General features: G+C 38.2%; 1 protein-coding gene across 6 annotated transcripts in view; it reads right to left on the bottom strand.

The window, feature by feature from the left end:
- The window catches only part of MAN1A1 (mannosidase alpha class 1A member 1), a 178,576-nt gene that overhangs the window by 118,342 nt on the left and 43,134 nt on the right, over window positions 1-17,100 (bottom strand). For all 6 annotated transcript variants that reach the window (XR_007470618.1, XM_049695519.1, XM_004263874.4 and 3 more), the window contains 2 exons: window positions 12,605-12,701; window positions 9,971-10,086 (listed from right to left, as the gene is read on the bottom strand). Coding sequence is in view for 5 of the 6 variants with exons in the window: in XM_049695519.1 (XP_049551476.1) it covers window positions 9,971-10,086; window positions 12,605-12,701 (213 nt within the window). In the remaining variant the exon portion in view is untranslated. The remainder of the gene's footprint in view (window positions 1-9,970; window positions 10,087-12,604; window positions 12,702-17,100) is intronic.

The following is a 17,100-nucleotide window of genomic DNA, read 5'->3' as shown; positions in this document are numbered from 1 at the left end:
GCACGTCCGGAGCCTGTGCTCCGCAACGGGAGAGGCCACAACAGTGAGAGGCCCGCATACCGCAAAATAAATAAAGAAAGAAAGAAGTGGTTGAATCAGGATTTAAACTTGACTACTCTGATTCCTGGTTTAGAGCTGTTATCCTGACTCCTATATCACCTCACATGATAACGCGTCAAGTATCTTTATTAATGGTCATATAATTGTGGCATATAATTAGTAATTATTGCCAATACTTTTATTATTTTACAATATTTGACTACTACATGGATCTGTCCTACATTCTATTACTAGATAATTTAGCACAGCTAACCTACAATAGATGGTAGGTACACTTTGTTACTGAACCAAACTTGGGTCCACTTGCCCACACACACTAAAGCCAATCTACTGACACCATGTTGTGTGTGGTAAAGGAGAGTACAACGTTTACTGTGGGGCACTAAGCAACAAGAATGAGCAGCACGTGCTCAAAAGACCAGAACTCTCGATGGCTTTCAGGGGAGGGGTTTTAAGGGCAGTGTGAGGGAGGGGCTGCAGGGTGTGTGATCAGCTCGTGCACCATTCTCGGATTGGTTGGCATCAAGGTGAAATTTCAAGCGTCATCAACCTTCTGGTTTCAAATGGTCTAGGGTCTATGTGCTTGTGGTCAGCAGTTTTCATCTGGTGTGGGCCTGCTTCCTGTAAAAAGAACATAGGAATGTGTGCCAGGCCTTTATGTATATCTTTCAGGGGACTGGGAACTCGGTGATTCTGCGATGTGGCGGATTTATAGTCTAACCTGTTACCAGTTTCCTGGCCCAACAGCTATTCTTTGTTTCTACATCTTCATATTTCCTGATCATTAACTCTTCAGCCAGCCTTTTGAGACTCAGGGGAGGCCTAGAAGACTAAAGAAAAAGCCTTTTGCTTCAGAGGATAGGGACACAGGGGCTTGTGTATGGTTTTAGCTTCAGGCTTTTGTTAGCTTCTTTTCATGTTTGTTAGGCCTACCCAGTAATTGTTCACTTTTGCCTGGTGTCAAACAATTCGCTGAAATCACAGGGGCTAACAGCAAACTAATATATGGAGTCACATATCCAGCAGATCAGCTTAGTCACAATCATCTGAGATATTATTTCCTTTAACTAACATTTATTAAGCAACTACTATGTGTCAGGCACTGTCCTAGGTTCTAGGGACATGGCAATGAAGACTCATAAGGTCCTCAAATTCATGGAGTCTACATTTTAGTGGGCGAAAACAATTCCAGAAGAAAAAAAAGAGGTATATTTTCTTTAATTTCCACATGCTTTCTCTAAAAAGGTATAAGGATCTAACAAATTAAAGCTAAGTAATTGCTTAAGTTAAAAAAATTTTTCAAAAAATTTCTTGCAAAAGGAAGGTCATGAATATTACTTGGGAGAGACACATACTAGGCCAGAGTTAGGCAAAAGCATCATAATATAAGACTCTGGTGAGTTCGTTCAATTGTATTTCATAATTTGTAATATGTACCTAATACAATTTGATTAAAGTACTTTACATGGGAACAATTTATCTGTGATGTGTATTACTCTGAATGAGTATTACATAAATATTGGTAAAAGCTTTAATATTCCACAAAATTACTGATAAGAAAGAGAAAGCGAATCGTTAATTTGTTTTGGCTCACACAGCTATACTTCTTATGTCTAAAGGTAACAATGTCTAATAATAAAATCTAATAAATAAAACCCTCAAATCCTATCATTCTCAATTTGTACTTGTGTTTTTCAGTTTTTAAACCTAAGAATAGTCCTCCACGTTTCTGCCTACTGAAGTCTGTTAAGATGATTTTATATTCTTATACTAGCTTTGGCTTCATTTGATACACATTCATTCTCTTTTCCTCCTATGAAAATTTTGGATAATCAGGACTTTTATATAAACATCTGATGAAAATTACTGCATGGTAGAAGACTGAGCCATGTCAAACACCATCATAAATACATCTTCAGCAAGACATCAGTCACCTACTGGGTACAACCAGTTATTGATCCAGCAATGTATTCTAGAACCTAAATTCTATTTATCTTCCGCTGTCTGTAAGATACTGAGAGACGGTTTTGCAAAGTGCCACGCTCAAGGTCAGTGCTCTGTCTTTTGAATTTCTCGGATCTAACGGTTTGGTGAGCCTATCCAAGAAGCAAATCTGGCTTGTTAGTGAATCCATACAGGTTCCCAGTTACTTGTGTTCATGTCTTTCAAGATCTCGCTCAGGAAGTCACATCACCATTAGTTGTATTCAACAGTCATCATATCTACCTTCTTTTGAAAACCAAAATTACATTTGAATTCCCAGCATATAATATTTTCTACTTTTTTTTTTCCAAAGTTAAATCTAAATTATTTAGAAACCTTAATTTGAGAGCTCTTAACATTTTGGGTTATATTATGTTTTAGGTCAGCAGACTGAAATTTATACACTTCAGGTCACTCTTTACAGATCCTTTGATGAAAAGCACTAAGAAGATAAAAACATAAATTGGCTGGCTCGACTGTGGGCAGCAGACTATCAAAACACTACCTTAGAGTCAGAAAGACCTGGGACTGAAGGCTGGTTCAGGAGCCCACTGAGTGCAAGATCCCAGGCAAGTCACATATTCTCTCTGAGCCTTGGTTTTCTCATTTGTAAAAAGGGACAGTGCATTTCGTACACGGCGCTACAAGTCCATGAATGTAAAGCACCACGCACAATGCCTGCCACAGGTAAAGTACTCAATGAAATAAGTGCCATTACCGCTGCACAAAAGCTCAGCTTAAGTAAACCAATAAGGCCTAGCTTCCTCAGGGGTTCTTGGAAAATCAGAAACTCCAGAATCATAATCTTCTAAATACTAGAATGCAAACTGATATACCTTCTCTGACTCTCATGGGAGTCATGTTTCAAATCCTCTTTTGAAATACAGTATCCTGACCAAGCTTCCTTTTGGGCTTGATACAATTTATACGATATCTGGGTTTTCAAAAGTGAACTTCTACAATCTGAGGGTTTGAGGCCAATTTTATAAACTTCTGACTCTGATTTCCATTAAAATAAACTTATTAAATCTAAATGAAGATATGCATCCTATTAATATTCATGCAGCATTTTTTAAGATGTTCTAGAACTTTTCCAGTGACTTACCCTAATGACAGGAGCGGGGTTAGGGCAGGCAGAGAACAGTATGTACAGGAGGGAAGCCCCAAACAGCCTGCAACACTAAAATCTTTTGGATTTATCTTAACAATGTAGATTTTGTAGTCTCCTTCAATCTGTGTTTGTTTTAAATGAGATTAAATCCCTTAAATCTTTAAGTAAGGTCACATTCCAGGAATATGCCCCACGTAGTCCATGGCTTCTAGTTCATAGCTGTATGTGAGCACCAGTTTGAGAAGCAGATCCAGTCTTTGTTTAAACTGCACGCACCTGCTAGTTAATTTCACAATTGATGAGCAAGTGGAAGGTGAATATTTTTGACTTAAGGCCTACCCACAAAACCATGTGGACTGGAGAAACTGCTCTTTCACTTTGAGTTTCCTCTACCAACAGCCTTTGAATCAAAGAACACACTTAACCAGAATCATACATAAATTTCATAAAATATATGGTATAATTAAGTTTACATCTAAAATCAAGAGGTGAAATCATGGAAAAACTAGGCTTCACTACTTATCTCTCATATTGCTTTAGGTGTCTTAGACTGATAATTTCCACCTTAAGTTTATCCCTTTCTTTAGTATTGCTGTCCTCTGGCTTACTATACGTATATGTAAAATTATGAGATAAAGTGATAAAACTTGCTAAAATGGAAAACAGTTTAATTCAATAAACCATTTTGAATGGCTCCCTCCCCCCACCCTTCACGTTATCCTCCATCTCTCTACTGGGAAAGGTGTCCTTCAAATAAACAGATCAGGAGCTCACAGGCATGAAGAATCTAACCATATCCAGACAAGAGGGAAAGTGAACACTTCAAAATCCCTGCTTCAACCTGAGTGCCTAAAAGATCAACCTCTTACAAGATAGTATTTTAAATAACTCAGAGAAATTAGGTTGTATTTTTTATAAGCAACTTATTTACCAAAATTATCTATAAAATGATAGATTTTAGTAGATTTTAGTAAGTGAAATAATGGGCTTGACCATTTTAATAACAAATTTAGGTTGGAGAACAGATTCAGCCACAGTTTTTGACTGCAGAACTACAGAGGCGCAGACTTGAAGAATAGATATATTGTTTCTTTGCACCTTCAGGCCTTATGATAATTATTCAGAATCAAACCTGCATCAAGTTTAAGGAATTCTCCTTAATTCTTTTTTTTTTTTTTTTTTTACTGTACGCGGGCCTCTCACTGTTGTGGCTTCTCCCGTTGCGGAGCACAGGCTCCGGACGCACAGGCCCAGCGGCCATGGCTTACGGGCCCAGCCGCTCCGCGGCATGTGGGGTCATCCCGGACCGGGGCACGAACCCGTGTCCCTTGCATCGGCAGGCAGACTCTCAACCACTGCGCCACCAGGGAAGCCCTCTCCTTAATTCTTAACTTATGATTCCATACAGCAGGGCAGGTCTGATTGATTGCATTAAATTGAAAAAGACTTCTTGGAAAAGAACTTTCATTTTCAGAAATATCTTAATCCTCTTCTCAGTGTTTGGCCCCAATTATTAGAGTTGGTTTTTTTAAAGAGTATTTCTTTGAGCCCTAAGATCAGAGAATACGTCTTTGCTAGCTATTCCTCCAAACATCCTGTCAGCGTTCTACTCAATGAACTATAAGCGAGGAACAAGCAAGCATTAATAACAACTGTCCCACTACAAACCAATGCAATAACAGTTTAATAACAATTGCTCCGCTACTAACATATGGTAACTATGCTTTACCTCACTGAGAACCAGTGGAAACATGAGACTTTACAAACCCATTGCTTAAAGAGAGGTTATTGCCTATAAGCCTTGCCTATGTTTAGGCTTAGCATACACATTCATTTATAAATGGTACTTTAAAGTATGTGTTGTATTAACATTCTGAGGATTACAACTCCTTTTAACAGATTAAATAGCAACATTAAACTTTATAGCTTAGTATAACATATGTCTGAGCAGCTTTTAACTTCATATTTAAGTAACATGATAAATCTCTTTAGATGAACAAAGTGCAAATTCTTTGGGCCACAAAGATAGGCAAAATCAACATCTTCTCTCTGTCAGTAGATCGGTTTTACCACGAAGGTCCAGAAGGACCCTCAAGTAGCAGTCCAATCTATATATCACTAATTATGGTCAGAGGGAACAGATCAGTATCCTTATAGCCAAAACCCAAATCATCACCCTTGGCAGACACTGATTAGCATTCGGATAGAAAATATTAAATAACTCCATCCGACAGGATAATTAACTCAGTTATCTGCACCATTAGGATGTAATGCTGCTCTAAAACAGAGCTTTTACAAGAGCAATACTAAGGCAAATGTCACTTCTTTCATGCTCCATGGCATGGAGCTCTGGACCTAAGTCAAGAACTCATTCAGGCATTCAAGAAGACCCAAAGTTGCTTTCTGAGGTCCATTTACAACCTTCAGATAAAGAACCCTACACTTATTTTCCTGAAGAATAGGATGGCATTCCGGTTGGATAAGAGACCAATCTGGACCTTTAAAGTAAAAAATAAAGTCACTGTTGCCACCAATACCTCTGTTATTTTTCAGGAAAAAAAACGGTGTAATTGTTGACATAATCCCTTGAATCTGTGGGTAGAACAAGTGAATATAAGACAAATTCTCTAATGGGACATAATAAAACCAACTAGAAAATTGTAAGTTGAAGCACTTTAAGATGATTAGGAGATGGGACTTCCCCGGTTGCACAGTGGTTAAGAATCTGCCTGCCTGTCCAGGGGACACGGGTTCGATCCCTGGTCCAGGAAGATCCCACATGCCATGGAGCAACTAAGCCCATGTGCCACAGCTACTGAGCCTGTGCTCTAGAGCCTGAGAGTTACAACTACTGAGCCCGTGTGCCACAACTGCTGAAGCCCGCGCACCTAGAGCCTGTGCTCCAAAACAAGAGAAGCCACCGCAATGAGAAGCATGCGCACTGCAACTAAGAGCCACAACTACTAAGCCCGCTTGCCGCAACTAGAGAAAGCCCGCGAGCAGCAACGAAGACCCAACGCGGTCAAAAAAAAAAAAAAGATTAGGAGAGTAAATCAAGATAGCTGTCTTGAATTTATGTTTGTTATTAATTTTGATATGGGAAGTATTATCATTTAGATATTATTGATAAACTTTTATATTTTCAAAGGAAAATATGGCAATACCCAAAGAAAGAACTGCAACAAATATGTTTCAAGACCTTTCAAATTAGGAATAGTAAAATAAACAGAAATTCGAGACCTGTGACTATGGCTTTTAAAAGTATATTTTTAAAGTATATTTTGAAGGGTATAACCCAAGACTATCAATAACAGTCTTTAAACGATATTTTTACATAAAAATCTTTCAACTCATTGAATAAAATCTTATAAAAATACAAAAATACAATTTTAAAGAAACAAAGCTCAGTATCTTAGCCATCACTCAACCTATAGCCTAATCCCTTTATCTTACAAGTAAGGAAGCCAAAGAATTTGCTCTTCTTCTTTTCTAAATACTCTGGGCTTCTCTGATGGTGCAGTGGTTAAGAATCCGTCTGCCAATGCAGGGGACACAGGTTTGAGCCCTGGTCCGGGAAGATCCCACATGCCGCAGAGCAACTAAGCCCATGCGCCACAACTACTGAGCCTGTGCTCTAGAGCCCGCGAGCCACCACTACTGAGCCCAAGTGCCACAGCTACTGAAGCCCATGCGCCTAGAGCCCGTGCTCTGCAACAAGAGAAGCCACCGCAATGAGAAGCCCGCGCACCGCAACGAAGAGTAGCCCCGCTTGCCCCAACTAGAGAAAGCCCGCGTGCAGCAACAAAGACCCAATGCAGCCAAAAATAAAAAAATAAATTTATAAAAATAAATAAATAAATACTCTGATATCCTCTATTAGTTTCCCTCTGCTTCCTAATAGGTCCCCACGGTCCATGGAATACATTCATGTCACCTGCTCATGGTCTGAGGCCAGCCAACTGCCTTCTGTTACCTTGTCTATTACCTTGAGAGGCCTTTTTGCTTAGTCCTTTTAAATAAATGATTCCAGAGTTTCTCAGGCTACCACTGGGCATGAAAGCAAAGAACTGCTGCAGTATTTGGGGGAGGTTTGGGGCAGTAATGCTATATATGCCAGACAAGGGACCTGGACACTATTCGGGTCTCATGTCACTAAAGTCTACTTTCCCGTCTTCCATCATTAGACTCTGGAAGAATCTAGTTCTCATTCCCCTACCTTTCTGGAGGTGAGGGACAGTGAAGGAAACATATTTTCCATCCTCTCCTCCACATATAAGCTGAAGACAAGATCATTATTATTTACTGGTAGGTAGCTGAATTTACTCAAAAATAACAAGGCAGGAAAAAAGTATTATTAAGAAATAAACCCTCAGAAGGAAATCTAATTTTTTGTTCATTGCCTTAATTTTTCACACTCAGTTCTATTGGTAATATCCGAGCTACCAGACGTCATATTCAACCAAAGAGCTGTAGAACCTTACAAAATCCCTCACTCCTTGGGCCTGTTTTCTCATATTTAAAATAAAAAGACTGAACACATCAATCTCCAAGGTCCCTTTGTATGGGAATACTGTCTCCTTTATATTCTAAATTCAATTATAAGGCAGATTAAACACAGACTCATCTGCTTGTACTTTAAGTCAGTGATCTCCAAAACGGGGTACATATGGCAATTAAGTAGAGGAGCAGGAACAAAATATTAAAACTTTTAATTTATATACATTTTTAATCCAAAGAGGTAGGAAAAAGACTCAGCTTTATGCTACCTTTACACTCTGAACCATGCTGGTATTCTCACTTGGTCTGTGGGAGAACAGGAGCGCCACAAAGCAGAGGGGTCAGCAGGGAAACACCCTTTCTTTGTCCATTCTCAACATACAGCATGTTACTTGTGATTGGTTATGGAGATTTACAGATATTATCAAATGCTTACCAGATAGACAAGAGGCTTACAAGAATTTTCGCAAAGTAATCTCAGATTAAAAATAATACCAATAGTGAAATAAGTGAGGCAGAGAAAGACAAGTATCATGATACCATTTATATGTGGAATCTAAAAAAATGACACAAATGAACTTATTTATGAAACAGAAATAGACTCACAGACATAGAAAATGAACTTATGGTTCCCAAAGGGGAAAGGGGGAGGGATATACTGGGAATTTGGGATTAACAGATACACACTACTATATATAAAATAGATAAACAACAAGGACCTACTGCATAGCACAGGGAACTATATTTAGTATTTTGTAATAACCTATAATGGAAAAGAATCTGAAAAAGAATACACACACACACACACACACACACACACACACACACACACACGTGTATATGTGCGTGTATGTATAACTGAACTTAAAAAAACACCAATAATGCAAACATAAGTGAATGACTCAAAAACACCAGGGCCAACTTTTCCTTTTCTTAAAACAAGCTCTCTGTCAACCTCATTACAAGGTAAAGCAATGACTGTGGAATTAGATTAGCTCTAACAAGATGTAGCCCTTAATTATCAAGAAGTAGTATTAGAAGAGTCCACTGTCCTTAATTATGAACCTCTTCCTTGGTGTACAGTGGGTATTGAGGTTTGTTAAAAATGAAAGTACATATATGAAATTAAAAAAAAATGTTTCATATATAAATTGACAAAAGGTTATACTGGGAATTCCCTGGCAATCCAGGGGTTAGGACTCTGAGCTTCCACTGCAGGGGGCATGGGTTCAATCCCTGGTCAGGGAACTAAGATCCCTCATGCACATGATGTGGCCAAAAGAAAAAAAAAAGTTTAAGCTGATAAGGGTCTACAATCAACAAAGGTTAAAGGCTTATTTATGGGAAAGTGGATGCAGCTGCTCCTGGATGCACGTGGAGTGTTGAGATGAGCTACTTCATGGTATTCCTGACTCGGCAGCCATTCTGTTTTGCCAAGTGTCTTGCAGGGGCTTTAAATGGACACTAGCCCCTCATGCAAGAGTGTGCCCTCGATTAACAGTCCCAGAGTCCCAAGCAAATGTCAGTTCCTGATATGACTCCCTCTGTGATCATGTCTCCCCCACCTCCCAGGGCCTTCCCCTTGTGCATCCCTTAGAAAAGACCACTGTGGAGCTTACCAATTGGTTTGAATTGACTGATTTGGCCTTAGCTTTGGAACCCCAAAGCACTTCGCCCACCCTAATAACGGCATGTGCCCCAGGTCCTGTCTTTCTGTCTGTCTGTAGTCCGCCTTGATCTCCCTGTGCGGCCCCTGCGGGTGAGTCATGTACCTTCTCAGGACCTGTTAAGTAATAAACTTCTCTTTTCAATTTCTTTTGTGGTCTTTCATTGAACTGCAGCTCACCATGACACCCTGGGCTCCATTTAACAAACGTTCATCTAACAAAGTCACAATAATGCGCCATGGTGCAGTGCAAAAGCATGAGCACTGGAGTCACACAGACCTGTGTTAGGCTCACAGCCCTGACACACAACTAGCTGTGTGGTCTAGATAAGCCTCTGAGGCTCCGATTTCTAATCTGTAAAGGTGTGAAAATAATACCCATCTCACAGGGTTGTTGTGAGACTTGAACAAGAATACTTGGCACATGTAGGTCTTAATCAATATTAATTTCTTTTTCCTTACTCTTAGTTTGCCAAAAAAGAAAGGCAGGGATTTGTGTAGTAAGGGAGGGCAAGTTAAGAATATAGTATGATACTACTTAAAACTGCATTATTCGTTTCTGCTAGGGTACAGTACAATAATCTGCCTCCCAAGAGAATTTATTTATGTTAACTGAGATTTAAGAACTGAATTGGCAGCTTTTTTTAACTTACCATATTAAAATTTAGATTTTCGTCAACCCATGCTTTTGCCTCTTCAAATTCGTCTTTCATTTTCATAATAAAAAGTGTATCTAGGGCATCTACTATTGTTGCTCCTTGGATATTACCTGAAAATATCAGAAAAATATTTACTCAGTAAAACACCTTTGACAGATCCATACATGCACATTGACCACACCTTGGAAAGGAAGTGGATAATACTGAATTTACTGGTAAACAAGAATACTGAACACAGTCTAAACATCTTTCAGTGAAAGAAAATTGAAAAGTTGCATCAAAACCAAACTAAAAACTATCACAGGCTGTAGACTGGTACACTAATCTTTAAAGTCTCTTCTGAGTTGCAGAAAGTGAATCTCTTAGAAAGTTCATTTGGGATTGCATTCTCTAGCAAGAAAAAAAAAAAAAGACCTGAAACCAAGGAGCAACACACTTATTAATTTTAATGTAATTACATCAAAGTGCACCTGTGCAAAACTCTTAAACTATAAATAGATCTAAAATTGTTTAGTGATAGCTCTAAGAAACCATTACTCAAAAATGGAATTCTACCCCCTCTTTTTGCAGCCCTGACTGATCCTAACCTCTCCTCCCATCCTCCTAGCCAGTCGTGACTCTCATGTATTTCCTCTGAACTCCCTCGGCAGGAAGGCTTTACATTGCTCTTGCACTCAGCACTTTCTGTCTTCCATTATAACTACTTTTATGCATCTCCTTTTAGTCTGTAAACTTCCTTAGAATAGAGAAGTCATGTCTTATTCACCTCCACATTCCATACTAAGAGACTCAGTATGTTTTTAAGGCTTAATAATAAATTAAAAAACGATCACTGTATTAACAGAGAGCCAAGTAATCTCTTCGATAGACTATGGCGGGCTTCCCTGGTGGCGCAGTGGTTGACAGTCCGCCTGCCGATGCAGGGGACACGGGGTCGTGACCCGGTCCGGGAGGATCCCACATGCCGTGGAGCGGCTGGGCCCGTGAGCCATGGCCGCTGAGCCTGCGCATCCGGAGCCTGTGTTCCGCAACGGGAGAGGCCACAGCGGTGAGAGGCCCGCGTACCGCAAAAAAAAAAAAAGACTATGGCAAATTTACACAAAACTGACTTCTTAAAACTATGAACAACTTATAGAGATAAAAGCAAAAATAGAATTAAAATTTTTAAAAGTTATAGTAAACAATAAAAAATTAAGACCTTTGAGTCTGCATGAAGTTTCTGAGTTTCTCTCTTCAATTCCTACCTCCCATCACCCATGTTAACTAGTCACCGTGTCCTCAAAAAACACTAGTAACATCTGAAATCACTTGTACTGTCATGACTCCAGGTGTGGCTCTTTTCATCTCTAAAGTGTGTCACTGTGATCAACCAGCCAGCCTTTTCCCCACTCTTCCAGCTCTCCCTAACCATTCCTGCAATGCCTTTCTCCCTACCAGAGAGCCTATGGTTCTTCAGAACTTCCTATTGAACCACCTGGTGCTTTGATAATTCACTATCTACACATACGTCTTCTGCACTAGGTCATGAACTTTGCAGAGACTTGTACTGTGTTTCTTAACACCAGTGCTGGAAAGAGAGCCAAATACATGGAAGGTCCTAAATAAATGGAAAAGCATAATGGGGTGATTAGGAGCAGACTCTGACCTTAGCCACATGTGGGTTCAAGTCCCAGCTCAGCCAGTTAGTAGGTGGCTAACACTGGGCAAGCTGTTCTCTCAGCTTCGTATTTCTCATCTATAAAATACATATAATAATGAGGTTAAATGAGAAGATGCACAAATGGCACGTGGCACATAGTGTCAGCTGATACTGTTGTTATATGATTTGATACTATTTAACACCTTTAGTTAAAGTATAGAAAGTCACCTTTTCTATGGTGAATTCAGAAGCATCAGACCAAGGTTCCCTCCTCTTCATCCTGTTACTTATAGACAAAATTGTGGGAACTGAAGAGGAATTGAGTTCAGTGAGAAGGGCACTGGGTAGCTCTGTGACCCAAGGAATCTACCTAACACTTCTGTTACCTAGCTTCTGCACCTCCACGATGGGAATGTTTTTAATACCTAGAGTACTCATCTCAGAGGGATGCTGTGAGGACCAAAAGCAATAAAATGATGCCAAAGTGGATAAATGGAAGTTTAAATTAACTGACGACTCCATCCTCACTTTCTCTTCCACTGCACAAACAGGAGAAATTTAGAGCCAATGTTGAGAGTCACTGAGATACAGTGAAGGTCACCACGGCTGGCTGCCTTGGCCAGCTTATTGATAAAGACACAGCTTTTACCTGACAGGAAGCAGTTAATGCAGCCAACAAATGCTCCTCTGCTTGGTACCACATGGGAGCTGAAAATCATGATACTGTGCCCATATCCATTAAATAAGGATCTCTGGAAGTGTGCCCCAGGCATCAGTATTTTTTCAAGGGATGCAGGTGGTTCTAAAGTGCAGCCAGTGCTCTGTCTGAAGGACACACTATGCACATTCCCTGCAGACAACTCCATCAGGTATGCAAGTTTCCTAGCAACACAGTCTGGAGGATCACACAAACTTTTTCCATCACCCACAAGTTCAGTCGATTGGACAGAAGTTACTGTCAGTAAGGAGCCAAAGCACACTCTACTCACCAAACAAACTGCTTGAATGGCCTCCTTTTGATACAGGCTTCAGTTCATTTTTTCCCCAGGCATAACGTTTATAATTATTCCAAGCATGTTTCATCATCTGAGAAAAGAAATGAAAACGGGATTATATTTTGAATTTGAGATGCTTTTGTTTCAAAATAGATCATATATTGAAGACCTAAAGGTTAAAACATTAAAACTCACTGCTTTGTTAAAAGGATGATAATTAAAAGGGTGATAAAGGGTATGAATAAGCTGGAACACACACATAACACACAAATACACATCATCCCTTTATGTTTACAAGTGGAGATTTTTTAATCCATTTAATCCTATTTCATATACATATTTTCAAAAGTCAGTTCTCAGCAACAGAAACTTAGCTTATCATAAAAGGATGAACCATTCTTACATTTATCTATTTCATCCTCATGATGCGTTAAATCTGCAAAGACTGCATACTTAAAATTCACATTTTTGCATAAGGTTCTCTGTACTTAGTATATAGACAAATATCCAAAAGTTATGACTTTAAACACTTTGATGTATCTTGACCAAGTCTATATGGAGAAATATTTTTAAATATCTATAGGAAATGAAAAAGAGAAACTCTACGGGTATACATAGATTTTGGAAAACTTCAGCTTAGTATAATTAATCTTTAATTGCATACATATCTGTGTACACATATGTAACTGAAGACTAATTCTACATATTCCCAACCTAGACTCCTCGTACCAGGAATGTTTTTAAAGCCCCAAACTCTCTGCCATAAATCAGTTGTATACCTTTTTTAATTTTAACAAAATTAATTTATCTACATATAATGAAAACCAATCAATTTCTCCTGACTTATAGACTAGTTTCTGACCTATTGTGCTAGATATTAACTCCAGCAGAAAGTGAGTAATTTTCAAGGGGAGAAATTGTTCTCTAAGAACCTATCAAAGTTATACAAAAATTTGTATAACTATTGTGTAATAGTTGTACAAATTTTTTTCAATGACTCCAAGAATATACTGTAGATAATTATTTTTGCATACTTTTTTTTAAAAGGGTTGAGGACTCCTCACCTGTCTAGAATTTATTCATGCCACTATTTCCAATCCATTAGCAACAGTAATTAAAATATGGACATAATCTGGAAATATTCTAATCTGGCTCCATATTTTAAAATATCTTAAAAAGCATCACATAAAGTTATAAATACTATGTAAAGGCTGTTTATCACTAAAAATCTGCAGTGAGATCAATACAATTTTGTTAATAAGAAAGTCTTCATATGTCCCTGAAAACAATAATGCACATCTTTCTTTAATCAATTTGTATATTTTCTTCCTATCTCACCAGTACTGCTACTAATAATAGCTACCAAAAAATCTGTACTATCTGCTGGGTACTCTGCTAAATGCTTTAAATTCAGTATAGTATTCAATTCTTGTTATAACGTTATGAAATGCATTGTATTATCATTGTTTGGTAGATGAAGAAACTGAGACTTTTAGAAGTGAAAACATGAACAACTTTACTCAAAGTCATGACATTTCTCCACAGCTGTGGAGCCAGGGTTCATCCCTGTGTTGGCCTGACTCCAAAGCCAATGGCATTAACCATACACTGCATCAACTTCCTTTAATGAGTCGGCAACAGAATCTTCCTTTGATGAGTCAGATTGCTGATCTTCTAACAATCAATAGAATGTGTATATCGTAGTGTTTTTGAGATTTTCTCTTATAAATTAATTTTGTTGGACAGTATAAAAGGTTTGAAGGTAAAATAACCTGATTTATAATCCCTATCGTATCACCAATTAGTCTCATAATCATGGATGAGTCACAGTTTTGTGAGACTTTCTTTATCTGAAAACTTGGGATCATAATTCCTCACACGGTGCATGTAAGGATTACATGCGCATGGCCTGTGTGATGGCTCCCGGCACACATGGCGAATAATCACACGCTTATTGAATTTTAAGCCTATATTGAGATCAATTAAATTCACATCACAGAAACAGAAACCAATGAGCCTCTGAAAAGACTAGGTACATGAACACTAGGTATAAAAACACCTTGAGATTACATCTCAATTTGACTTGGTTTTCCCATTAAATGTACTGTATTTGGTAAACTCTTCATTCCTATTCCAAGGATAAATTCAGAAGCTTTTGGAATACACCTGATGCAAGAACAGAAAAAAAAAATGTTATGATGATTTGTTTCAGCTCCAAGTCTGAATCGAAACCAGTGCCATGTACTATTAATAACTCAAAGACAGCAGAAAACTTTCCTATAGAAGACTGTTGTCAAAAATTATCATTTATACAATGTACCACTAGAACAGAACCTCACCGAATTACCACTGTAGTATATATTAACTTTCCTTATCTCGTTTTCCCCCAAAGAGAAAATCTGACACCAACTGCTTATCTGCCTACATTTCAAAAGTTGCTGTGACCCATTTCTCAAAATGGGCTCCTCATCCCATGGGATTTCTATGTGCAAAGTTAGAAAAGAAAAAGAAAACAATGTGGTCAAAGTGCCCTGTATGGAGCTCTAAGAGTGGTTTCTCCAAGAATCTGTGAAATGAGGAACAGCCATATTGGTCATGGATTCCAGTGGTTGGTCACCTCTGGAAATGATTTACCACTTTAAAGCCAAATAAGACTTCATGTGTGTGTTTGTGTCTGTGTGTGTGTAGAACAACGAGATTAAATTCACAGGTCATATATACAATCAACTTTGTAACTCAGATTTATGACATACAAATATTTGAAAGCATCAAAATGCTACTAGCCTCTAATTTTACAGTATTAAGCCACTAGCCAGCTAAGGGACCATGAGAATGAAAGCATTTACTCTTTCCAGACTCAGTATGCTCAGGAGCTGACAGGACAAGAAGGTCACTTTTAAAATTCAACCACAAAGATGTCCATAGATAGGATTAATCCTTCATCTTCATAGGCTCCTTCATTTTGTTTTGTAGTCTTTCATCACTTTAATCATGGTTAGGCATCTGAGGTAGAAAGATTAAAACAGGCCTAAATTCCATGTTGATTAGGATTTCAAACTCCATACTGAAACCCTAATAAAAAAAAGATAAACTGAAAACAAACCAAAGATTTTTGTTTGAATTTTATTTTTTCCTGAATATTCATATTTGCATTGGTCATACAGCTAACATACAGTGTGAAGGGAAATAAATGAGATTTTGTAATAGTAATCCTTTGTTTTGACCCAGAGAAGCTGGAATTAGGCATGAAATATCCAAAAAATAGCATGACTTCTCCTTGACCCTATGCTTATTGAAGATTCTTTGATTAGCACTTTGTTATCAATTGGCATCAGGGCTGCATAATTAGTGCCACTTATTGAGTGTCCGCTACACTATGCGTGATAAGATGCTAAAGGACTAGCAGGGAAATGTACATGAGTCTATCATGCTTATAATCTAATAGATAAGATGGAAGCTTAACGTTTTCCCTTCTTACACACTCACAAATGTTTATAAATGAGAACAATAAGAAAAGCAATTAAATGTTGTGCATAACTCCATGAAAGGATGCTCAACAACACTAATCATTAGAGAAATGCAAATCAAAACTACAATGAGGTATCACCTCACACTGGTCAGAATGGCCATCATCAAAAAGTCTACAAACCATAAACGCTGGAGAGGGTGTGGAGAAAAGGGAACCCTCTTGCACTGTTGGTAGGAATGTAAATTGATACAGCCACTATGGAGAACAGTATGGAGGTTCCTTAGAAAACTAAAAATAGAGCTACCATATGATCTAGCAATCCCACTCCTGGTCATATATCTGGAAGATGAAAATTCTTAATTTGAAAAGATATATGAACCCCAGTGTTTACAGTGGCACTGTTCACAATAGCCAAGACATGGAAAAACGTCTATCAACAGATGAACAGATAAAGCAGATGTGTTATATATATACAATGGAATATTACTCAGTCATAAGAAAGAAGTAACGCCATTTGCAGCACCATGGATGGACCCAGAAATTATCCTACTAAGTGAAGTCAGAGAAGAACATGTATCATATGATATCAATTATATGTGGAATCTAAAGAAATGATACAAATGAACTTATTTACAAAACAGAAACAGAGTCATGGACATTGAGAACAAACCTATGGTTCCCAAAGGGGAAGGGTCGGGCAGGGACAAATTAGGAGTTTGGGCTTAACAGATACACACTACCATATATAAAACAGATAACAAGGGCCTACTGGACAGCACAGGGAACGATATTCAGTATCTTGTAATAAAGTATAACGGAAAAGAATCTGAAAAGATTCAGTTAAAGTGATATAACTGAATCACTTTGCTGTACATCTGAAACACAACACTGTAAATCAAATATACTTCAATTTTAAAAAAATTTTGTAACTAATAGTTTGTTTCAATTTTATGTCCTAATCAAGGGCATGGGAAGCAATGAATAAAGAAAACTGTGCTTGAATTTCCCCAGGTATGTGTAG

This window comes from Orcinus orca, chromosome 12 (genome assembly GCF_937001465.1).
Source record: "Orcinus orca chromosome 12, mOrcOrc1.1, whole genome shotgun sequence".
Taxonomy (NCBI): Eukaryota; Metazoa; Chordata; class Mammalia; order Artiodactyla; family Delphinidae; genus Orcinus; species Orcinus orca.
Note: the sequence above shows the minus strand (reverse complement) of the source record. Positions and strands in the feature narration are given on the sequence as shown.